Source organism: Idiotropiscis lumnitzeri, chromosome 6 (assembly GCF_059441095.1).
Source record: "Idiotropiscis lumnitzeri isolate Australia: NSW breed Sydney's pygmy pipehorse chromosome 6, RoL_Ilum_1.0, whole genome shotgun sequence".
Taxonomy (NCBI): Eukaryota; Metazoa; Chordata; class Actinopteri; order Syngnathiformes; family Syngnathidae; genus Idiotropiscis; species Idiotropiscis lumnitzeri.
Window position 1 is genome coordinate 14,428,084 of NC_142396.1, and position 25,162 is coordinate 14,453,245.

At 40.5% G+C, this 25,162-nt stretch overlaps 3 protein-coding genes across 5 annotated transcripts; all 3 read right to left on the reverse strand.

Moving 5' to 3' along the window:
- Positions 1-208: 208 nt before the first annotated feature.
- On the reverse strand, positions 209-7,966 carry trabd (TraB domain containing). 2 transcript variants are annotated; one of them, XM_088298399.1, is made up of 11 exons: positions 7,862-7,966; positions 7,355-7,395; positions 7,086-7,152; positions 5,584-5,750; positions 5,297-5,437; positions 4,760-4,870; positions 4,547-4,686; positions 3,944-4,116; positions 2,808-2,904; positions 1,918-2,052; positions 209-1,806 (listed from the first exon to the last, which is right to left on the reverse strand). In XM_088298399.1, exons 2-11 carry the CDS (start codon positions 7,376-7,378, stop codon positions 1,782-1,784), a joined length of 1,080 nt encoding a protein of 359 aa, XP_088154525.1. In that variant the 5' UTR covers positions 7,379-7,395; positions 7,862-7,966; the 3' UTR covers positions 209-1,781. The 2 variants fall into 2 exon arrangements, with proteins under 2 accessions (XP_088154525.1, XP_088154523.1); XM_088298397.1 differs by having other exon boundaries at positions 209-2,052.
- Positions 7,967-8,474: 508 nt separating this feature from the next.
- On the reverse strand, positions 8,475-15,339 carry panx2 (pannexin 2). Its single transcript, XM_088298396.1, has 6 exons — positions 15,243-15,339; positions 13,288-13,915; positions 11,257-12,371; positions 10,982-11,117; positions 10,183-10,368; positions 8,475-9,733 (listed from the first exon to the last, which is right to left on the reverse strand). Exons 2-6 carry the CDS (start codon positions 13,514-13,516, stop codon positions 9,414-9,416), a joined length of 1,986 nt encoding a protein of 661 aa, XP_088154522.1. The 5' UTR covers positions 13,517-13,915; positions 15,243-15,339; the 3' UTR covers positions 8,475-9,413.
- Positions 15,340-17,617: 2,278 nt separating this feature from the next.
- mlc1 (modulator of VRAC current 1) lies at positions 17,618-24,962 on the reverse strand. Of its 2 annotated transcripts, none has more exons than XM_088299607.1 (12): positions 24,711-24,962; positions 22,775-23,040; positions 22,008-22,097; positions 21,829-21,882; positions 21,466-21,567; positions 21,261-21,362; positions 21,099-21,170; positions 20,908-21,024; positions 19,328-19,384; positions 18,657-18,779; positions 18,403-18,567; positions 17,618-18,238 (listed from the first exon to the last, which is right to left on the reverse strand). In XM_088299607.1, exons 2-12 carry the CDS (start codon positions 23,033-23,035, stop codon positions 18,161-18,163), a joined length of 1,221 nt encoding a protein of 406 aa, XP_088155733.1. In that variant the 5' UTR covers positions 23,036-23,040; positions 24,711-24,962; the 3' UTR covers positions 17,618-18,160. The 2 variants fall into 2 exon arrangements, with proteins under 2 accessions (XP_088155733.1, XP_088155732.1); XM_088299606.1 differs by having other exon boundaries at positions 22,775-23,043; positions 24,711-24,961.
- Between the last annotated feature and the right edge of the window lie 200 nt (positions 24,963-25,162).

The window sequence follows — 25,162 nt, forward strand, 5'->3', positions numbered from 1 at the left end:
TTTTAGATGAGATCATTATTTCAGTATTTATATATTTTGTGATATTTCTGTTTAGTGTTGTGCCATGAGATAGTTCCACTGTAAAATGTGTACCTTAATTTTTTTAATAAAGGCGGGGAACCATCGCTATGCTGTTGACTTTACCTTGCCTTTTTAACAAACTTTAATTAGGAAGAGCATTACTTTCATTGAGTATCGTAAGCAAATATCGTGATGTTACTTTTTTTATTTGGAAACAGAAGTCTGATTTCGACTTAATGGGTTTGCAGGAGAGCATACTGGAAACACTTAATGGGAATATAAAAGCAGACATTTCCTCCATTAAATAACAGAATTACAGCAGAATTATACTATTTGCTTGTAATGGAAGAAGAGTGGGAGAGATTTTATGTAAACAACATGATTTGAAGACAATGACTCCTTTAGTAAGTGAGACCATTTCAAGATCCAATGACATTTATCAAAGGGGCATAGTTAGCGATTAATCAACATACGGTACAGGGTAATTTTACAAATTATCAAGCAAGATGCATTTTGTCTGTCAATGCAGGTTTACAGCTATGAGACCATGAAAATCCCTTGAGACTTCTACTTTAATGTGGCATCACCTGATTTATGAATCCAATTTGATGTTGGTTCAAAGAGAATCATGATACGAAGCAAGGAAAAATTCATAGGCCAGACAGATACGGCAGGTAGAGTAGCCAGATTTGCAGTCTACAGAGAAGCAATTATAGAGTACTGAAGATTTCATACATTTGAAAACAATTACAGCTGGAAGGGGAAATGTACTACTGTGGTTCAAAGAGCTGGTGAAGTGAATGTTGGATGCTGTATTTGCAGGTGTTAAAGATGACTTCCTGCACAAAGAAAATCAGTCAAGAATGAAACTGAACCAGAGATTCAGGCCCACTTGATGAATGCCAAAATTTGGGCATATTATATTAATAGTCCTGTAGCGTTATGAGGTCGTCAGTGATCAGCATTATTATTACTACATTACTCACCCTGAGAAAAACAAGCCTTCCCAAGAATCTTGGTGCCATGGTATTGGTTCTATTGTAACCAATCTATCAAATATTTAAATTCTACATTTAATATAACTATTTACACATCATGCCTTTGGAACTTTCTAAATTTGCATTGACCGTTTGAGGGTAATACAGAATGTCAAAAATGCATATACACTTGCTGATGCATTGAGAGGCACTTCTTAGCATAGGCAGAACTGTGAACGTGGAAAACTTTTTTGATGCCAACTTAAGTCTACAGATACATGCCAAGTAAATAATCGAGTTGGTAAGAATTTAATCACACAACTCACTGTACCAATAACGTAAAAACATGTTGCAAAGGGAAAAAAACATGTATGGTCGTTATATTATTTTTGTATTTGGTAGGAGCCTCAATTGCTTCCCATTGCATTTTTTAATATACTGTATATAAAATGATTGCCAACCAAAAACTGGTACAAGAATGGAGAAAGGAAAGAGGAGAGATTCATATGGAAATATTGACAGGGCTTTTGGCTGAACGTGATTTCTTGTGGATTTGACGAACCATAAAATAAAATGTTGCATATTTTTTAAAATGAATATACTGTGAAGTATCACGAATACGAATTGGTATTTTTAAACCTATGATAATCAAGCCTTTCCACAAAATGCCAAAACAATCGAGTGTAGTTTTCTTTGGCAGTAAGGCCGTACATTGTCCGTAGGTGCACCACAGCGTGATGTGGTGCTCCCCTGAGGTTCTTGTTGGCTGGGCAATCCTTCCTTTCACCCGCTCCTCCTTTTAAGGCCACTGGTAAAAGATGCACTGTTTTCATGAAGCAACTGTTGTGTCAGTCAGTGAGAGCTTCCAGCTGACCTCTGAGGTCAAGCAGGAGACGGTCGTAGATTGTCCACAACTGACCGGAAAGCAGATGAAGACATCAGGGCTCGAAATAAACTCCCTCCAGCACGGTAGCAGACATACCCCAGCATCCCCATCACAACACCTTTAACTACAGTATGCAAAACCCAGCCAAACTGAGATGGTGGGGCAACACTGCAGAAGAAAAAGAGAAGAGATTTAAGTTCATACATATATAAACATGCATGCATGATAATATATATATATATATATATACACATACACATATATTTACACATATATATATACAAATACACATATATATACACATATATATATACATACACATATATATATATATATACATACACACATATATATATATACACATATATATACATATATACACATATATATATACATACATATATATATACATACATACATATATACATACATATATATACACATATATATGTATATGTATATACGTATTATATATGCACATGCACGCCCCCCACACACACACATAAGCAATAACGCGGATGGTTGCAAATAAGGTGGCAGCTCGCTGAGTGGCGAAGACTTACAACCCGAATGTTGCTTTTTCGTCATCGCAACGAACAAGAAAATAACATGTTGTGATCAGTCTTTGCAACCTTAAATGAACCCTGACGAAAAAAAAAAAAAATTCACTTCGTGTGCAAACACTCACAAACCATTTCCGCTCAGTGAGCTACGGGCTTAAAAGTAGTTGAGCGTAATGCAGCTCAATGTAATTTAGGAAGGATATCATTTCTTTTTGACAAAAATACTCAAGAATAAGTAAAATGTTTGTTGCATGAAATCTACTCTTACGAGAAGAATTTATCCAAAAAGTTACTTCAGTAAATGTAACAGCAAATATTGGTATTACTATTCACCTCTGCTTAATCAAAAGATAGACATACCTCATAATTTCGCTGATGTTGAGATGCTTATCCCAGTTTCTTTCTATGCCAGGTACATGACCCATTCCGACAACTCCCACCACAACAGCAGGCACTTCTACAAAAGTGTATAATAAAACATTGTACACAATTGACACATGAATGAATAATAAGCTAACAAATATATTGTAATATTTTACTGATTATTTGATGAAGAATGTACGTTTTTTTTTTTTTTTGGTACGTTTTTTATTTTCACACATAATGTTGTATACAAAACAAAATACTGGGTTTCTAAGCAGTGTTTCGAAGCCCAATCAAAGCAATTTAAATTTGATGATTAAATATTTTCGAGACGAAAGATGGAAGAAAACTAAAACACTGGAAATCCCAGCACTTCTTTTTCTAAAAGACGGTGTCGTTTTGTTTAGTCCATGCACCAAAGTGCTGAAGACAAAAAATGAAATAAAATTATTATTCAGAGTAAATACTGTGAAACAAATAACGCAAGTGACTTCTGGCAACAAGGAAGTGCATGGGGGACTTCGGGTGCTCGGGCAACGTAACTGATCTGAAAAACATTATGAAGTATGACTTACTATCGAATCATTTAAGGGTTTGCGACTTTCTCCATGTGTCCATGTGAGGAACGTACATCAGACATAAAAGTTACATCAGAATTAGAAGGTGCAACAAAAGGGCAGAGAAACCTGGTACGACCAAATATGTAACCCCGCTAACGGTTCCTCATGCAATACTCACACACAATTTTATATCCACTATATACACGAACAATTATATTTCTTTTTAACATATTGCATACATTTCCGAGCTATTCTTGAATGAATCATAATGGATCAATGGAAATTCAGTGTCACTACTGTATCTGTGTCCAATGTCTTAATCCCTGGCCTCAATCTCCACCTTATAACTCTCACTTTGTTTACCCAGCTGCCAGAATGAAGTCACAGCCAAAATTGGTGGCCAAACATTAGTTTTGGGTCCAAATTACTGTATATCTAATTCAACTTCACAAATTAGAATTTTGTGATCACAAATGATCATTCTGCACGTACATTATATGCCTCTGCGTATCGACCACAGACAGGAAAATACTTTAGCACACTCTCATGCCCATTACACAGTGTAACACCTACTCTGGGCATTAGGTGGAGCCTCCACACAGCGTGTAGCCTGGCGCAGCGTGTGCGTGAGGTAGATGTCTCTCTCAGCCACAATGGTCTGGTGAAGGGCGGGAAACTCTCCGATCATCTCTGACATGGTCTGTTCCAGCAGATCCTTCTGTTTACATTTCTCAACATCCTCTTTGCTGAAATGTGGCACAAAGTGCAGCATGACAAACTCAGTGTCACATACAGAACTACCGTGAGATTTCATGTACAGCTTTGTAGTTCAGTAACAAAAAGAAAAAGGAGGAAGGAAGATGGTCTTGATAAAATCTCGACAAGCTTTCAGAACTTGTTTCATTTAGTTTACGCACACATTTAAACTATGTTTACCATGTTCTACTCCAATAGCTTAGCAGCGACATATAAAACTTCGTAAGGTTCCTGAGAAAGCATGACGATGCAAAACTGAACTTAATTACGCTTGTAAAACCTTAAATTATCTGTTGAAAAAGTAACAAAAAAATGATGAAATATAAATATGTATGTCAGTATCTGGAATTCAAATTATGACACTAGACCAATAAAGAATACTTTTATCTCTTAAATAAAAAAATAACCTGTGTAAAGCACCTGATTGGGTCTGAAAGGAAGCAAAGACCCCAAGCAAGACGGGCCTTCTGCCACAGGCTGAGAGCAGCAATAGCTCTCTTGAACGTTACAGGAATGGGCCTGTCTCCAAGATGAAACTTACAAAATGGCACATGTCCAGCCTGTGTTAAAAAAGGAGGGAGATCAAAATCAATAAGGTTTCATGAGGGGGGGAAATGGTGACAATTTTTTCACCTCTTTGAAGGCTTCCCTGAACTCCCCACCAGGAGCCATGCCGAGCTGCTCGGTGATGTGAGCGGAAACTTTAAGCAGGAGAATCTGCATCAAACCAGACATCACGCCATTCTGACAAACACAAAGAAAAAACTTAACTAATATGCCTCCTCCAGTTGACAATACATTTTACCAAAGCTGTTTTGCCAAAACTTCATTGGGTGTTAATACTGCTTTCTCACTCCTGCCTTGATTGGCGTATGTAGTCGAGGATACATATGTACAGTATATTCTTGGTTTTTGTAACGCTTAATATCTGTAAGGCTGCTAATCCATACGTAATTTACAGAAAATCTTACAAATGTAACAGCCTTAACAGCCCAAGAATAAGGAGTAAGGGAACTGTGACAAAGAATGCATCTTTAGATGACATGAAAATGAGAAAAGTGACTTTTCCAGTGACAAATTTATGCTGACCAAAACTATATGTACAACTTGTGGGAAAATAAATTGGACTATAAATTGTATGGATTGTCCTTTGTTCCATGAAAGCTTCACCTGTTTTATGGCCTGCTGGACTTTATCAAGGTTTATCTCTTTGGCTTCCCTTAGCAATGTATTCTCATCCATCTTCAGCATGGACACCCTGTACTGGCACAACTCCACCACGACCACATCTGGTTGCACAGCACGGATCGTCTGCAGCATCGTAAGAAATCCAGTAAAAAACAAAAGACTGACCAAGGGGGAAGAAGGGAAATGTTCACTGACAGCGAAAATGAATACAGTAAAAGCAAAATATGTCTGAAAATGTCTTTCAAAGTCTCAAAGTAAAACAGGCTCACCGAAGCCACATCCCTTTTGCTGCTGTCACTGAAGTGGGCAGTGCCCACTAAGTACAGAAAGCTGCCATCAGGGGAAATAAGACGAGTCACTGTCTCTGGCAGTTCAGGTGATGACTGGCGACGCTGGGCTCGATATTGCCAAAGCAGTTCCATTGCTTCACTGTCAGCTGCAAAAACGGTAAATTTTCGGTTTATCGCCCAGCCCTACCTCAAGCCTTGAAACATAATGTTGTTCTCACGGGGAAGTGGCCACTGAGCATAAAGTAGCATCAGCATATACATGACAATGAAAATTAAGTTTGACTTTTTACTTTAGTACATAATTACAGTACCATGCATGTATTTTTGCACTTCCGGTTAAATAAAAAGTTGAATCAGTATTTTTACCAGAGACTTTTTTTAACAATAATTATCTGTATGTCAACGTAACTACAGAATGTTGGAAAGAACACCAACGAGGTTGAAACAGAAACATTTGTCAACCCCCAAAAATTATTTCAAATAAAATGTTCAATGAGCCTACAGTAGTCTAAACATGACATTCTGATTAATATTGCCTTTTTGGAATGAGTTAAGATGCAAAATCCACCTGTTTTTAGCTATCTCAGGGGGTGGCCATTTTGTCACTTCTGTCAACAGAAAATGACATAACTGTTGCTCAGGGCTAATGATCACCTGTTTTCTGAAGCAGAGCCATGATTGTACATTGATGTTGTTTACTATCCACTTATCTGGCTAAATTCTGACTAACTGAACGCCACATTTGGATAACCTTATGAGTTTCCAAAAAGAAAGTTGTTCAAGTACAAGTGTGGTTGGTTTATTAATGTGGATGAGCCTGGCATATATAACAGGATGGATATTGGGATGATGCGCAGCCAATCAGCTCGCAGGATAAAGCCACTCCTGTTCTCATTGCTCGCTCTCACGTCCAGGAACCCATCACAACCCACCACTGCCCGTGGGTGTGTGCACTGCCTCAGAGTCAACTAATTTCTTCGAAACAACTTCAAACCCATATTCTTTCCGCAACATGACTGCCAATATGGCTGTATATTTTCTTCTTCTTCTTTTTTTTTTTTTTTAGGAATATTTCAGAAAATTCTGCAAAACAGTGATGCGTGTCGTGTAATTTTTAACCAACTCCCAACTCTAACTCCAGTTGTTTGTTATAATAATGAACATGTACGGAACATCTGCCAAAAAGTTAACTGTCTTTTGCAAGTTGTTTTGCATTACATTAAATACTGTATCTATGAAAAAAAAATCCTAACTTTTTGAATCGATAAAAAACAAAAAGGTTCCAGTAATCTAAAATTAATAATGTATAAAAATACAATTGCGCAAGTTTGTCAAAATGATAATTTAGTATCTTCTGGTAGCTAGGCAAGCTGCAGGGTATTTTGTTAAGCAGAACAATTCATGGGCAGTTCACAAATGAACTACAAACCAGCAATAGCAGATGACAATTCCGTAAGGAAAGTTAAAAAGTCAAATCTTACAAAGTCCTGGAGGAAGAGAAGGTGGTGCCACTTGTGCAAGATCCTCCAATGGTCCTACAGACTCGTCCTGTGACAATTACGGAAGAGATATAATTCTACATTAGTCACAGGTCTTTCCAGTTTGACAGCAAGCTTTTTTTTAGCAATCATAGATTGTTAGCGTATTAGCATTCGTTTTAAATTGTTAGCACTATACATACAAACATAGATACATACATACATATATACATGCATACATACATAAAATGTATAAACATATGTACACAAACCTCAGAATTGTTTTCTTGGTCCATACTTGAAGCTCTCCAAGCTGCCAGTGTCAAGACAGCAAAGTTAAATGTAATAGCAAACTGTAAAATATGTCAGTGCCAGTGAAGCCTGCATGCTGACGTCGCTTTACAGTGGAAAGACGGCAATGTTGACGTGTGTTCACAGCTAACAGCTGGGCTGTTTTTACTCACTTCCCCATGTTACGAGGAGGTGAACGTGTGATTAGCTGAAATAATGGCGATCACGCCAACGACACTATCAGCTCAAAACACGGAGGTAGCAAAACTAACTACAGTGGTTAGCTAGCTAAACACTCGGCGTTTTCGCGTTTCCAGAAGCAGAATGATGATACTGACACGACACGCTAACGCCAGCTGGTATGCTAGCGAGTCCGAAGTGTCAAGTAATTCAAATAGCATAAAGGGAGTATTGGATAAATAAAAGAGTTATAACCAATATAATAATTTTTTTTTACAAAACACATTTGCCAAACAAAATACACTTACTGAACAGACCAAACCTCTTGTCGCCACTATCGTCGCAGTGCTTGACTGTCTCGTCGTGTGCAATGCATTGTGGGTAATGTAGTCATTGATGTATCACCGAGAAGCGATATGTTTATTCAATAAGTTTAATTTAATATGTTTTCTGTCTAGTACTTTACAGTCATCAATGTGATTGCTTCCCCAGATGACCACTAGCATTAATACCTGCCATATAATTTATTCCGTACCACAGTCTTAATGTAATTTATACACACGGCGGCAATGACTTCTGAAGTTGGTGCATTTGCGCAATAAGTCTTACTAAAGTGCTTTCCGATCGAACTAGGCAATGTTATTTTTAACTCAATGTTTAACCCATTTTCACACAAGTATGAAAATTGACTTTATGTCTCCTATAATAGATGCCATACTATTCTTCTTGGATAGTGGACTGTAAATGAGTTTTTTGTTTTGTTCTGGTTTTTTTTCTCATTGTGCTTGCTGTAAAATGCTAATGTAGGATTACTGGTACTTTTCTATGCTACAAATTACATGTGAAACTTTATTTTCTCCTCCTCTGTCTTGGTCTGGTGATTGCTGCATGCCACGAAAAAGTTTGCATCATGGAAACAAATTTAGAAGACTATGACAACTAAGAATATATATTTTTTCTTTTCTAAAGCAAACAAATATACCAGTGATCCGACCACATTCATCATTTAAATAATTCATTTTAAACACACCCACAAATTTCAACTCTGTGGATGTGTTGCATCAACAAATTTAAGAAGGTTCCTCTGGAAATTGTTTTGCAGTTGGCTCTTTTGCTGTTACTCAATACAACATGATCTATCATTTATGGCGTGCAAATATACTTTTATCAAGTGCTTGAACGCAATTCTTACCTGTGAAGAAATGTCACTGACAAAGCCATGATGCACTTTACAGCGTAAACACTTCACAAACATAATATACAGTGACTATGCATGTATGATGTCTAACCTACTGTGACATTTGATGTGGTAAGCCCATTCATTATTGCCACATATATATTGTGATCTTTTGCATATTTACTTTACTGCAGATCAAAGACTGTATTGCATGAACTATCTGTCTAGTTGGCTATTGTAATAAAGGGACAAAGCGATATACAAATTATTTTTTTAAAGACCTAATGCAGTCCTCTGTGCAGATACTGTATGTGTTATAAGAAAGACCACTCACCCTTTATAGTCATTCACCCGATCATTCTAACTGTTTCACCCCCGCTCTGTAGCACCCTGTTGAATTTGATCACTGCTGGTTTCATTGGTGGGTGATGAATTGTACACAGTCATCCTGAGATATGAATGCAACATCATTTCCTACAATAATACTCTGCTCAACATCACCACATACACAAACTTGTTCAAAGTCAATTCAGCAGTGCAGTTCCACCACACTCAAACGAGCCAGCATAGAAGTGTGTGACTTCATGAGAGTAGACATGGTTGACTTAGTGGTCATGTGTGCCGACAACAGTGTTGACTAAAACAAAATCAAGGTGGAAATCCATCAGAATTCATCTCTTCCTTTAACATTCCCCTGCAGCAATGAGTTCCCCGGGCCGCCCGGCCAGCCTGTCTCTACGGTTTTCCTCATCCTCTTCCTCCTCAAAGAGGGTATGATGAATACTCAGCAGCTGGTGTGTAGGGGCTCTGGTGAGTGTTGGTGGCTGAGACTCAAGATTCTCCACCTGTGTGACGGGGTCCCTTGCAGGCGGTGAGGGTTTGGGACTGAGGGGATCCTCACTCGATGGTGGGTTGGGGCTAACACCATTTACGTATGTGCTGGTAGGCAGGGTCACCGTTGAAAAGGCAGTGGTAGTAGATTCTGGAGAGCAAACTTTGTTCTCTGGAGAAAAAAAGCAATATGTTGTCTAGCATAAATTAGATCTGCTCTAAAATAACGTGTTGACCAGCAATTTTTCCTTTGTACAGTATTTAACAAATTCTTTATTGTATTTTAAGCATTTCTAGGATGCCTATCCTGTACCTGGCAGGGATCAAAGGCCATCTCAGGTGAGTTAGGGCCAAAGGTAGACTACAAGTAGGATATCTGTAAATGGGACACTGAGTGGGGACAAATCCCACACTAGCAGGAACAGTACAATGCCAAAGGCCTCCATCTATCCATTTTCCATACCGCGTATGTAATACTAACAATTGTATTATCTTTTGCAAACAAATTACCCAGCCCTGTCACGAGAGGCCAGGTTTTACTTTTGACATCCTGAGGTTTGAGCTACTCCTAAACTATATTTCATTCTTATCTGAAAAAAATAGTAACCTGAGGAAACCTACCTGTAATTGCGCTAGAAACATGAACAATCGTGTGTGTGCCTTCAAGGTATACAGTATCCATGTTGTGCTCTGAGGGAAGAGGGTCTGTGGTTGTGATCTCCACCTTTGGTTTACGAATGGTCAGCATGTATGGGTGAACATCCAGAGAGAAGTTGCGAGTGTGCTTTTTCTCCATCCCACTTAAATCTACAAGGACACAAAGACATTGATAAGATCTCAGAAATGTTCTACTCAGGCATTTCAATGATCTTTCTCCTTCTGTTCTATAGATAAACTAAGCCGGTGTGACTCACTCTCTCAGCAGCCCTTTCAATCTCTTGAAGTAGGAAACCAATCTGATAGTGGGATGCATAGAGAAGGGAACCTCTTGCTCAAAGTAACAAACTATATAATTCCAAGACAGACCGGCAGGATACAGGATAGGGGCTGAGGTAGGACTCTACACTTCTCTCATTTAATTTTCCAAAACATTTTGTCATTAGGGTCACAGGTGACCCAGCTGCTTTGGGCGCGAGGTGGACCAGTCGGCAGTTAAACGCATACTCGCATTCACAACTGTAGACAACCTAGAGTCTTCAATGACCATAGCATGCATGTTTTTTGGTGTGTGGGAGGAAGCTGGAGTCCCTAAGCATAAGACAAGTATACGGAGAACATGCAACACAGGAGGGCCAAGCCAAGAATCAAAACCAGAACTTCATAACTGTGAGGCAGACTTGCTAAACACAACCACAACCGTGCTGTTCTCATTATCAAACTATGATTCCAAATCATTTGAACAAAGTTATTTGAAAAATACCTTTTGTTGCAGGATACTGTGTGCTCTTGGTATCCAGTAGTGGAGCAATGAAACTGTCTGCTACCGTCTTTCGTCTGAGCGGTTTGGGTTTTTCAGGCTTAGCATTATTTTCCAAACGTGTCAGAGTAAGAGGTTCCTTCACAGAAGAAAAACAACAGTAATCAATAAAAACATAGCAATGTTAATGTTTTGTTGTTAAGTCATAGTTGAATCCCTATTTGTGAACTATTGTCACGTTTTTTTAAGGTCATTCGACATAACGTTTGCCAACTTACTTTGAAAGACTGTGGAAGAGGATTGGAGGTTGGCATCCATTTAATCTTCTTGCGGGGTCGTTTGATGACAAGCGGTTCAGTTGGCATCTCTCCCACACCAAGATCAGAAGGATCCATGTTTGGATCTATTGTTTGGATCCCAGAGTCCCTCACAGTGGGTGTTGCATCATGGTTGGACTGTGCCAGCGCAGCCAGTAGCTGCCGGACCACATTATCATACATGAGATCGCTCTCATTGGTGATGAAGTCCAGCCTGTTGAGGGACTTGATGTGATCTCTGTTCTCATTACAAAACATGGCCAGGATGTTGATGTCACAGAACTGAGACTTCTGCCAACGTCGTCGTGTCTTGATACCCACTTTATGAAGCTTGTCAAAAACAAAGTTGGACTTACGCACCACAAATAAATGCAGCAAATTAAGCAGGATAATAAGGTTCATGGTGCAGAGTAGAGCGATATCAACTGCTGCCATGATTCGTTGCAGCTGCACAGCAGGAAGCTTACAGTTCACCCGAAGCTTGAGCTCTGAGTAGCTGCTGATGTCTGGGGGCTCGCCAAGAGCGCAGGTAAATTCATTCTGTCTTTGTCGGGCATAGTAGGCGCTCAGGTAGGAAATAGGGATGGAGCTGAGGCAGATTATAGCCAAGTGGCGTGCCAAGTAAATCTTGGCCAAAAAATTACTTTGACCTCGTCTTTCTAAATATTTCTCAAAAAGGTTTTGCTCAGGACTCTTCTCTTTCTCTGCATTCTCTATGATCTCTCTCCTCTCCCGCTCAGTGATGCCAGGTCCTTTGGATTGAATCTGCTTCTCAATCTTTGGGGCACGTCCCTCAGCAGCTCTATGATAGCAGTTATCAATCTCTTGAAGCAGGAAATTGAGCTCTGATGTGAGCCGTGTTGAGGCAAGAAACTCCCAACCCAGAGCGGGGATGTACATGATACCAGCAAAGGCCAGGAGGGCATAAGGTAGAAACTTGTGCTCAAATAGTGAAGGCCAGAGGTGAGACTCCACACCAGGTGCAGCATCACGCAGCTCCGTCCAGCAGTAGCCTCTTGCGTACAGTGCCTGGTCTCTGGTGAAGTTGTGTGGTGTATAACAGTATATGGACTCCTCTGCGAATAGGAAAAGATGTAAGCAACGCTTGAAACTTGCTAGCAATAACTGAGATTCAAGTATTTCTACTTTTATTTTACCGTATCCTTCCTATTTTCTACTCTGCTTGTCCTTGTTATTGTCACGGTTGAGCTGGAGCCAATTACAGCTGACTTTGGGCAAGACCCTGGACTAGTCTCCAGCCAATCAAATTATTTCAAGTAATTTAAATGACTGTGAAGAATCTCATTTCTTCATCAATGTCACCACTTCAGGAGGCACATTTTCACAGTGCTCTCTCTCTGCCAGTGACGTGTATTGTGATCTGCAGATTACAATATAATATCAGTCCCGCTTTGTCTTCAAATAAACAGGCTGCGATTTTGCACAGAGTAAATTGAGAAGATCATCAATTATATCAATATATATGATTTTTGTGATGTTTCAAGTAGCAAGCCGTCAGATTTGTCCGATATGAAATAAGTTTCTAGGCTCAATAAATGTTACAAAGCCCAGAGTTTGGCCGATAGTATAATAACACTGGGCTGATCACTAGTCAATCACAAAGTGATTGTAAAATAATAATGTAAGGAAGCCAGAGAATGCTGACAAGATGCAAACTCCACACGGGAATGCTTAGACTGATATCTGAAACCAGAATCTCTTGTCTGAAAGTCAAACATGCTCATGCCCAACTGGACATATTTCCTCATGTGAAGTCAAATTAAATTAATTCATGTTGCCCAAAAGCATTCCGACAAAAACGTACCCAAGGTAGCCTATAAAGTGAAGCATGTTTGCTTCAAGAGGCCTGACTCACAATGCATGAACACAGGTTAACAACCACCCACCAACTAACTGGTGATTGGCATTTTAAACCCATATTTTGCTCCAAACTTTACCTGTAATATTCAAAGTAGTTGAAAACAGTCTCACCTGCAAAGTTCCTGGTGAAGACGAGAGTGACCAGCAGGATGGGGATGATCACCGTCCCTATCGTGACGACACGATCAAAGGGCAGCTCCAGTTTGAGCTGCACCATTAGACTGGCCAACGCGCCGCCCCTTTCATCTTGAGACGAGCCCGGCAGTATGAGCTCCTTCAGCTTCTCACCAGCTAGTAGAGCTGTAGCCATGTCTAAGTTTTGGTCAAGGATGTTCTGCATCTGGGAAAAAAATGGCACACACTACAAGCCCGTCTTGATTCGAGGGGCAACCACACTCTTGCGTGTGAATTTAAATAACACAGTCTGGTGCACACCCACAAAATAATTTGTGGGCAATTTGAGCCTCTCTCGCCATGGGAAAGGACCGGCTCCTGTTGTGTAGTTCTTGCTTGATCTCAAAATGTGGTTTTGCTGTTTCTCAAATCAGTTCCTTCCACATTAAAGTGAATGTTCAGGAGTAAACTGTTTTCTCTGCCTTTTCAGCTTCCATCTCTTCATTTTGTTATAGCGCTACAGCCCTTGCTTCAGTTCACACACTATGTGAGTGCTGCCTTAATTTAGGATGTGTCCTTGAGTTCCTGAGGGAGCTGGTTCCGAGATGCCTTCTTCGCCCCCTTCCTGAAAGACATCAATAAAATGAAATAAGCACAAGCTTTTTAAGTGTTTCAAAATGCGGAAAAAGCTGACAAACAGAGCTAACATCTCAGGAATAAGTCATTAAGTAGGAATCAGGAAATGTGCTTATCCAATTAGCAAAGCATTGTTTGATCATGCTCAGACCAAAGGAGTGCAAGAATACACGTATGCTTACATAAAAGGGATATGTCATCTGGAAAGGATAACAAGCCAAAAATCACAATTAACATACAATTTAGCAGAATTTGCAATATTTTAGACCACATTGCTACCATGCTGGATGCCTGTTGGTCATGTCCTCTGTGAGATGACATGGGAGATGCATTTTAGCATTTGGGATGACTTGACTCTTTCTGAGCATGTGCATTCATGCTTACATGATGTTCATGAATTTTTGAAAGCGCTGCAGACTCTCTGCAAGGTTGTACGAATGTCCTTTCTGTGGCAGCCTGTCCATGTCTACCATTCCTGCACTCTTATGTTTCCCCTCTTTTCACAATGAGCTCATGTTTGAAGCCAAATGGTCTTTGCATCGATGGAAAGTCTCATTAATGGCTCAGTGATGAGAAACTTGGGACTCTCCCCTGCATAGTGCTGCGGGATGTTCACTTTGCCAACGTAACTTTGTCCACACCCTAAATGATGTGTGAGATCAAAGAAGCCAAGTAATAACTTGGTTTCATGTCAATTTAAAAGGGCAGCATGACATCTTAAACACTGGCACCTCAGAGCTGTTTGGCATTGCTCCAGTCCGGTCAGACAGATTATGTCCCATAGTTGGTTGACACGTCTCATGTTTAGACAGGGAAATGGAAATCCCTTGCTTCTATCCTCCTACTTCATTCAAACAACAAACAAATCAATTTAATCAGCTGAGTTGAGCTGAGCAAAGATGGGGGAACTTTGAGTCCACATGGCATTGACACTTGTCCTCGGGGTTACACTGACAAAACATAACGGCCATGTGGATACAAGCCGAGGGAAAGAAACACTTGCGACATTTACTGTAATTGGGTAAGCATCATGATGTCCTACGAGCTGATGATGGAGCTTAGATGCATCTCAGTGCTGTCAGGTCCAGGAGGAACGCTCATTTAGAAATGCAGCAACAAAAGTGCATCAACTAGCTTTGTGTGCGCGTGAGTGTGTGTAATCTCTTCCTTTCTGTGTGAGCATGAGAAGCGCTGTTTCCGCGCGCACGCGCCGTCTAAAGATGCTCTACACATGATGCTACATTTAAAACACATCGCGTCCGTTGCGTACATGTCGGCACATGCCGGTGAAAAGCAAATAGATGAAATTCACGCACCTTGTCTGGAAGCATCTCTCGGAAGGCTAGGAGTTAATAATCTGCAGTGCGGGCGAGCAGTTTACAGCATGTAGCCGCGCACACCGGTTTGTTCCGCCTTTAACCCCCCCCCCCCTCCCCACCTCCAGTACCCCCCCTCCCTCTCCATCTCCTTTTCTCATCACACATTAACATTCTGTAGCTCATCACACAGCAAGCTGGCCTACCTAATGGCGCTGATAAGGAAGTGTATTGTTTAGAGGTGGTGCCAGTTGATGATCTTGTGTACTCCCGCCAATTCCCTTTGCGGTTGCCCATATTTCCAGCTCTCCACATTCGTTGTGGTCACATTGAGCTCCGATCAGTTTCTGTACATGCACTCTATGACAATTCTTTTTTATGAGGTAAACCATATTATAAGAGCATAGTTGATGAGCAGACTTAAAAATTGAGCCTTTGCAAGCGTTATAATGTTCAGCTTCAAGGTGTATTCATTGAACAATTGCTGTGGTTGTATAATTTATTTGGCCTAAATTGCTGGGCAACAATTAATTGCATTAAATGACAGTGTCATCACTTTGTACCCAATAATCTTCTACAAAGTATCAAGAATGTATGGAACTACTTGTTCAGATAATTATTCTGATAATTTGCAATTGTGTATAATCTCATTGCAGTTGTCCCTGTAGTGTATTTTGCCTTTGAAGAGCGGGTCCATCTCAGCGGCCTTCCGGAGAGGCAGCAGAGCAAGGCTGGATTGGTGATGGAAAAGAACTTCTATTTGTAGATAAATTGCCTGACTCCATGCACACATGATGAAGGTTTGAACTCTACGTTGTGTTTGTGAGGGTACAGTTTGAAGGACATTTTTGGGGAATTGTGTCATGGTCTGTTTGTTGTTTTTGGTTCAGTATTTAGTTTCACTTTTTTCCTTGTGTTCCTTTTAGTCTCTCATTGAAGCTTATTGTGTCTACTTGTGCTTGTCGCCCCATTCCCAAGCGTTAGTCAATCAGCTCCCTCCAACCCTTTGTGCCTTGTACTGGTGCTCCTCGTTGTCTTGTCAATTTGTTTGTATTTTGTTCCCTGGTTCCTTTCAATCCCCGTTCTGACATTGTCTCCTGCCTTGTTGTCTAGTGGCCTATGTCCATGCCACGGCCAAGTCGCTTTTGTAGTATTTGTTTGGTTACTTTGATCCTTCTTTTGTACTTTGATATGTCTTCTTGATTCCAAGTTCCTTGTTGGCCTTTTTGTTTTCTTCAATTAAATTAAGTTACCCATGCCTCGCTTCCCTGCATTTCCTCAACCCTCTGCCATGCCTAAATCTGACACATTGATCAGTTTTGACCGTATAACTCTGATAGTTTCAATCAAAAATTGGCATTATCTTTATGACTATAGCTTTTGTATTCGATCTATAGAGCCTACTGGTGGAGCCATCATTTAAGTACTCAAAGGTCTTCAGGACAAATAGCATCATCTGCTGAGAGGACTTGATTAATGTAGCATCCCTGCTGAACATCCATCCATTGTCTGTACCGCTTCTCCTCACAAGGGTGTGTTTGAGCCTATCCCAGCTGCCTTTGGGCAGTAGGTGGGGTACACCCTGAACTGGTTGCCAGCCAGTCGCAGGGCACATAAAGACGAACAACCATCCGTGCTCACACTTACACTTAGGGGGGAGTGTCTAATCAACCTACCATGTATGTTTTTGAAATGCAGGAGGGAACCGGAGTACCCGGAGAAAAACCCATGCGAGAGAACATGCAAACTCCACACAGGATGGCCGGAGCCGGAATCGAACCCCGGACCTCCGCACTGTGAGGACATCGAGCTAACCAGTCGTCCACTGTGCTGCCCCATGCTGAACATCATGACCAAAAATTTAGAGCTATATATATATATTTTTAATTTTACTCTCTTCTCCCCAAAGCGGAGATGGCCCTGATGCTCATGACAAGCCACAAGTCAGCCAGCTTTCCTCCTCAAGGCGGTTTGTGCCGGTTGGAGAAGCTGCTCCTCGTATGCTGAGTAGTATATTTATATATCGTCTCTTTCTCTTGCTGAGGGCGCTCAAATCTAAGATGATCTTGTAAGAAAACCATGACGGTAATAATAAATAATTTACAAAGTATGTAGAATAATAAACATTTTTATCATCATGTATTAATTAAATATGCACTGATTAATTTATTATCAACAAGTACAAACATTAAACATATTATTATTATTATTATTATTATTTTTATTATTGTTGTTGTCGTTATCAATAATAATAATGATATAGTCAAATTTAAACTCTGGGTTCAGTGCCTTGTTCAAAGGCAATCCATTATCTTCCATATTTTAAAGTGTGTAGGCAAACCATGAAACAAAAATACTCTGGTAAACACTGTACATTTATATTTTGATATTTCCGGTTAATTTATTTATTGCGTGTACATAATTATAATGAAACATTTTCAGTTTACAGTATGCAGCGGAAAACATATTTTACCTTGTATTGAAGAATTCAAAACTATTGATGAAAGATCTCAAATACGAAGACTATACACTAACTATAGTGATAGAGTGTTTTACACCATGTCCTTGTGAAAAGTGCAAACATACACGATATTACCATCATTGTCATAACCCTGCTTTTCCCACACAAAAAATAGATGCTGCAGGTTAAATAAATGATGTGTCCTTTAGTAGGAAACGAACACAAATCTAAAGCTCCTACTCCACTAATTTATTACAGATGACATACTGTACAACCAATCGGTCTTATCCAATGTAGTTTTGGGGACCACAATATAACAACTTTTACTTGTTCACTCTCTGGTTCTCACTGCATCAATCTACTTACAATGTCACATACTTTTGTTTGCATGTCAAATTAATTTAAAATTTACTTTACACTTTTTATACCTCCAAAGTTTCATTGTCATGTACTGTGGTCATTGAGTGATTTGCACCATAACTGCTTTCCGGCTTGTGTCTTTACTGAAGTTCTGCAGCACTCCATTGGATGGTTGCTGCAAGAGTGAGGAGAAAGAGAATGAAGTGTCCAAAAAAAGAATGCCTTGGTATAGCAAAACATTTTATACCTATTGTGGGAATTTACGTTATATTTGATCTAATATTGTCATTAGAAATGAGAGACATACAAAAAAAAATGAAAATGGAAATCTATATATACCCCACAGTACTGGCTGGAGGTTGCCATGTTGTCGTCACCCTGTTGTGCTGCCCTCAAGCGGAGCTGACTCTTGTAGGAGGCACAGTGCACCACGGTGGCGGAATTTAAAATGGCCTGCACCAGCAGTAACACCAGCAGAATGAGCAGCAAGATGTCGTAGGATTGCTGGAGCATGCCCAAGTGAAATGAAGTGATTCTTATTACCACTTATTTGGGATTTGTGCTTCTGAGACAAATGGATTTATCCAACTCACCTTGGCAGTAGGCACATCATGGAAAAAAATGTCAATAAAGCTGATCACGCTGCAAGAGAGGAAGCCAGAGGCTGAAAAGAGTAGAGGAGATGTCACACTGCTGATGGCGATCAGCACCTCCACCTGAATGACACCAGAGAGAGCAAAATTTGAAGAAAAAGTCCTCAAGGGGAGACTTATTCATCCCAAAAGCCGCAAGGTGGTCCCATTAACTTTCTTCTAAAATAGCGGTTCACTTGGACGCAGGTGTGGCCTAAAAAGGTGATAAAGTGATGGCAAGTTGAATTGAATGATACATGACTGACAGAGGCTGAAGACGACTTGTGACCAATTGATGCCAGGTCTGTTTGAGAAAAATAATCGACTTGTTTGCATTCAATTACTGTTGTCCCTTGGAAGTGGCAGTAGCTTGTCAACAATCAACAGCCTACAGTCTTTCAAGTGGCGCGCTCTAAGTTCCGTACTATATCACTATGATTGGTGCAAAAACAGTGCCAAAAATATGTGTTAGGATCAATTATTTTGGTAACTTTGAATTATACACCTGAAGCAGAGGAGATAGTGTCGTTCAAATTGTGCCAGGCGGTAGAATTTTTTTTTTTTTTTCAATAAGTTAACGTGCAAGACATTATTCAGATTTGCAGTACAATACAATGTTATGTTGTACTCACCAAGCATTTGTTCGGGTATTCTGACACAACATGACTGGCGATTGCACTTGGAAAACACTGCAAACATGAACAGATCATATGCAATATGTACAATATGTGCCATGAGACAGGTCTCTCATGTAAGCTGCAGCTTCACTTGTTTTATTTTAGTCGATGTGAACCAATGGAATTGGCTCCTTCTGGAGTTTTTTTTGGTCCTCATGAATAATACGCGGGTCTGTTCTGAAAATGGTTCTATAGTGGTGGGACATTGTGATATTGTAAAATTGATTGTTTGAAATTGTGAACATTGGCACAGATGTGTAGTAAAAAGGTGTTCCATAGTTACTGGGATAGACTCCGGCACGCCCATGACCCGCATGAGAATAAGTGTATCAGATAATGAATGAATGGGTGGATATTAATTTAAGTTAATTAATTATTGTGAGGTGGATGGCTGGTTAGCGCATCCACCTCCGGCCTTCCTGTGTGGAGTTTGCATGTTGTCCCCGTGGCTGTGTGGGTTTGCTTCGGCTTCTGTGGTCCCTCCCACATTCCAAAGACATGCATGGTAGATTAATGGGACATGCTAAGTTGTTTTAGACGAGTGCATGGAACTGGTAGCCCTTAGCATTAATCAGCACCCAAGAAATAGCTCTAAGCTAAGTTTCGTGACCCCTGATCTCCACACTTTAAGGGATAGACTTACATAACAGTGCAAGGAATTGGCTATTTTTGAACGATAAAATTTTTTTTTAAAAAAGTCAGCTAAGCTGTTGGAGGATGGTGGTGATATGTTCCCAAGTGCAGCTGAGGGTGAGGCAACAGCGTTCTGGACATATTGCAGTATTTGGAAGAGTGTGGAGGGAAGTCCAAAGAGGAGGCTTCGAGTGCTGAATTAATGAAAGAATGTATCTCGGCTGAGATCTGGGAAAAAGGATGTTTTTGAGATGTGATTGATATGGGTTTGAACGGAGCGGTTGTCTTGCATGAGTGATGCCAAGGTTGCGGACAGAGGGGGAGGCGAGGTGACCTTGTGAGGAGGAAAGAGATCTGTAAAGAGGGAAGGAGATATTTGTGTTCGGTGTTTAATTTTAGAAATCATTGCTTTGTTTGGATGTCACAAAGGCAGTTGGTTATGGTGGAGAGGATGACGGAGGTGATGGATTTGACGGAGATGCACATGTATCCTCGGCATAGCAGTGAAAATGGAGTCCACGGTGGCGAATGATTTGCCCGAGGAGGAGCTTGCAAATTTTGAATGGGAGGGGGCCGAGCACCAAACCTTGGGGGACTCCATTTCTGACTTCATTGTTGACTGGGGAAGTGTGGAACTTAGATTTGTTGACAGAGACGAAATGATTATTAGTGGAGACAGTGAATGTATATGACCACTGACTATTTTATGATGTAACAAAGAGCCAAGGATCCAGTAAAGAAAATATTTCCAAAAATGCCAGGTGTGTACTCATTTTTGTGAGATTTGGTCAAAGATTTGATCATGTGTCAGAACCATATTCATTGTATTTCAAAATAAAAAATAGTTACCACAACATACAGTTGCCTGAGACAGTTTTCTTGGGAAAATTGAAAAAGCTTACAGCCACAAGGATCCAGAAAAATGTGACGGACAAGTAAGGGCCGGGCAGCAAAGCATCCATGTTGAGCGCAATGATCCCTCCAAACACAGCGGAGATTCCCACAATGACTTCGATCACCTGTCATAGATGGTTTCCGTCAAAGAAAGCCGTGGAGCACGGAAAAAGTGTTAACATGACTGGCAGCTACTCACAGAGTAGGCTTTGAGGAGACGAGTGGGGAATACTGCAGGGGTTGTGATCAAAGGTCGTTGGTTTGTCTCAGACTGGTGGGATGATGCAAAAATGGAATAGTCAGAAGTGTGGGATCTTTATGGAGTACAACATCTGACGGGCACACGTACACACGCACACACCTTTCTGTGGCAGCAGCAGTCCTCTCCGGAGCGAGCTGACAGGATGACAGTAGTAGCCATCAACACCTCCAACAAAATCATCAAGATGAGGTTAAAGTTGATCTAGGCAGCGGAATCCAAAATAGAAAAAGGGAAAGAACAGCGAGCGTTTATTTCAAGAGAGATGTTCATATGGGACGTAACAAAAGACTGAACATGAATTTACATTGACAGCTGAAGGGTTGAGGACCAGTTTACATCCAAACCAAACCAGGCAGGTGGTCGTCACTGCGAAGGTTGACACATAGACCACTTGGAAATCTGACACCTTGGAAAAAAAGTGAACACATACAACAAGACAGTGATTTCCAAAACAGCACATTAGCATTCTGTGATGGGGTGAAAGTATCAAATTCTACTTAATTTGTCGAAACTTTGTATTACTACACGGGCCAGAACTGGCACAACAATTCAGTGCTCTTCCACTGATTGCAGAAGGCACAATTAACCATGTGTTCTAATGTATTTTTTGAACTTCATGTTTTGATTTTTTGAAACGTATGTGTCTTTCCTCATATGCATAACTTACTGCAACATGCCTGTTCTTGGCAATAGCAAAGCTCGCAATTGCTGCTGGTATGCCCTGTTAAGAAAGGTCAGACAGGTCAAAATGAATGAATATTCTGTAATACATCTTTACCTCTTACATAAGGTATTTATATGAGGTGAAAAACAGTTACATGGGAATCAGAATGTGATTTCACTTACTGAGCCTGCAGCACAGCGCAGGTAGTCCATGGCAACAGGAAAGAGGTTTCCAAGGTACAAAGAGAACCCAGAGGTGATGAGTAGACTGCCCTGTGGTCACGTATGCGCACCCATACATGAAGAAAGTCAATAGATGAAACAATAATTGTGTTCTTATACAGTCTGTGTCATCAATGTTGTTATGACTACAACCTTTTCGTTGGAGAATTTAATGGCATTAACTTGAATATATGCAAATAAGGAGGATATATTAATATACATATTATGCATATTAATGGAATACCATGTTTTTACCAGTGATGACACATAGAACATAATATTGCAAAGAATTTTTGGGGGTTGACTTCCCCTTTAATGCATAGTAATGACGGCATTAATAGGTCATAATTCCGTGGTCACCACGAGCCGCTTCTTCACTGTAGTGAAAGGGAGCTTTATTGTAAGAAATAGAATGAATGACATGCTAAAATTTATTTTTGCTCTTCAGCCTGAACAAACTGATAACCAAGTACAATCATGAATTTTCCGTTCTTGGCATTTAATAACCCTCCAATAGGCCTTACTCTCTAGTAAAACAAATTAGCATTGCTATAAAAAGAAATTTAATGAGCACTCAGATGACCTTTTCTCACAGTTCTGTAACATAATAAGGAAGCAGAGAATGGGATTCTTGTCCATCACACCCAAATTTTCAAGTCAATGACAACCTTTGAAAACTTGTGTGTAATAGCCTGAAGAAGTGAATCCTATCCCATGCCTCCTCTTACCCCGATGAGGACACTGTAGAGCCAGGCCCTGTAGCTGAAGCAGGGGTGCTTTAGACGCTCCGGATGAGCCAGCTGCAGGTCACTGGCCCTCACATCCACAGTGTAGCTGTCTCGCTCAGACAAATCCTGCTCTCCCCTGTCCACTCTCCTCTCCACTCCCCTGATGCCTCGTCTTCCCAGTGAGCCGCTGCCTCTTTCCAGAGTGGACATGGGACTGTAGGTGAACTCCTCTCGTGCCGACACCTCCTCACGCTGCATCATTGTGACTGCTGGTCGATATGAAAAAATAAACATTCTAAAGGACTTTTTTTCACATTTGTGTTTGGCAGTTTTACGTGTTAGCCTGTTTAGTGCACTTTTAAATTATCCTGCATTTGCAATGAACATACCTTTGTGGAATGAACAGGACAAGTATTGTATGTACTGTACGTTGCCCGTGTAGCATGTGCAGAATCTTCATTGACATTTTGCTTATTTTGCACATTTTCACACATTGCACTTGTTCATTCTACAATTTCAACCTGTCCAAGAACATACAAGACACTGAAACCAACATGGGGAAACCGCCTTGCCTGTCAGGAAAAGTCCACACCTGAATCAGAAAATGTACTGTACATAAAGGTTAAGTTCAGTAATGACTCCAGTTTCTTTCTCCAAAAGTTGGACCAATCGATCAACATGGAGAAGACGGAGAAAATTCTGCGCTCATGTACACCGACAGTTTAACCCCTTTTGGAGGTGATGTGATGCCGTAGGGTGGTGTCTCCATCTCTACACAGCAGAGCTTAGCATCATTCAAACAATCCGTATGCAGAGATGACATTCTGCAACTAGTGGCCATCGCAAACCTCCCCAGTCTAGGACCACAGATCTGTGTGTGGCCTGCCAACCATCTTGACCTCAACACAATTGAACGCTTGTGGTGCTCATGTTCAACAACCACTTTGCTATGACCGCTGGTTGAGTGGAAAGCCATGCCCCAGCAGTTTGCCGATGGTTCATCCACACACTTAAAAGAATACAAACATTTACAAACTCAAAATTGACAAAAAAAAAACTAAACAAAAAAAACGGTTTTGTCGTTGTTAATCCCAAGACTACAAGCACACAGTCTGCCAAAGAACATCAAACAACATGAGCAGTTTGGCACAGTAAGTGAACATTTGGAACAATTTACATGAATGCAAGCTCACTAGTGCTGATCATCTCTCTAATCCATCAATGTTGCAAATGAGGCACCACTTTAAAGGGAAATAAACAGACATTCTGAACAATTTGACTCATATTTAGACATATCATGAACAAAGTTGCAGATGACAATGAAAAGTAGCATTTGCTGAAAATAATAACAATAAAAAGGGAGTTGGTCGTGTTTCCAAGTTGCTCTCAACATTTTTTTTAAATAAGTCAATCAAAATGTAATTTCTTGGGGTGATATTGCATGACAAAGTCTGCTGAAAATCTCACGTAAAAACATGTGCTCTAAAATATCTAGAAGCGTCTCAGGGATGACTTAAGCAAAACACTTGTTTACCAGGGTCCCACGCGCCCCCCCCCTGCGTCGCACCACGCCCCCCAGGGGGGCCTGCCCCACTATTTGAGAAGCACTGGTCTAAGTTAATGCCTATCGACATGCAGTCTACCAAATTTGCTTCTGTTTGGGATTTTTCCTAGAGAGAGCATAATGAAACCAGTATACAAAAACTGCGCAAATGAGAAATTAAAGAATTGAATGTTGAGTTGCAAGAAGCAAGCAATGGAATCCAATGACAGTTAACTCTCTGATCTGTCTTACTATTCAACTCAAAATTACTACTGTGAAAACGCAGTTAAAACAAACCACTGCTGGCTGAAGATTTATACAGAGTGTTGAAGATTTGACAAGTCAGTAATTTAGGACTAGAAAATAAACGGAAGATTATAAGCGTGTACTTACCTATAATTGTGACCACCCTGTCAAATAATCCAAAATGTTGTCCACCAGATTTATCCTGAATATCAAATCACCAAATAGATGCTAGCTGGATTTGGTCTGCAGCTCCTTTCTACGCTCCATATCTCACGTTTGCCACCCACTTCCCCTCCTTTTGCTCTCAGAAATGCACACAAGTGAAAAGTTTTTCAAAGTGTGGAGCTAAAACACATGGCTGTTGTCCTGCCAGCCAAGTTTTTGTTCCGAAGGGAGAGTGCCTCTGCATGACAACAAGGGCGGTATGAGGGGGCTCGCGCTGGGGGCAGAGTTACGGGGGCAAACATCCTTTTTATTCGCTCATTTACTCCCACTGAACCTCGCACTGAAAAGATGTCTCTGTTAAGAAGCGAGAACACAGCAACCTCGAAAGTGGTGAACTCATGAGTTCCAACACACGAGATATGAATCAAAGTGGA

Bases quoted from the DNA above. Each gene is read 5' to 3' on its own strand.
- mlc1 (XM_088299607.1), bottom strand. From the start codon at position 23,035: ATGATGCAGCGTGAGGAGGTGTCGGCACGAGAGGAGTTCACCTACAGT. The intron at 22,098-22,774 runs GTAAGAGGAGGC...ACGTGACCACAG, and splicing joins TCTACAGTGTCCTCATCGGG to GGCAGTCTACTCATCACCTC. The intron at 18,780-19,327 runs GTGAGTACAACA...GGTGTCATTCAG, and splicing joins AATACCCGAACAAATGCTTG to GTGGAGGTGCTGATCGCCAT.
- panx2 (XM_088298396.1), bottom strand. From the start codon at position 13,516: ATGCAGAACATCCTTGACCAAAACTTAGACATGGCTACAGCTCTACTA. The intron at 12,372-13,287 runs GTGAGACTGTTT...TCCTATTCGCAG, and splicing joins CTTCACCAGGAACTTTGCAG to AGGAGTCCATATACTGTTAT. The intron at 11,118-11,256 runs GTAAGTTGGCAA...TCTTCTGTGAAG, and splicing joins CTCTTCCACAGTCTTTCAAA to GAACCTCTTACTCTGACACG.
- trabd (XM_088298397.1), bottom strand. From the start codon at position 7,378: ATGGACCAAGAAAACAATTCTGAG. The intron at 5,438-5,583 runs GTGAGCCTGTTT...ACGATGCTGCAG, and splicing joins GCAAAAGGGATGTGGCTTCG to ACGATCCGTGCTGTGCAACC. The intron at 2,053-2,807 runs GTATGTCTATCT...TTTCTTCTGCAG, and splicing joins AACATCAGCGAAATTATGAG to TGTTGCCCCACCATCTCAGT.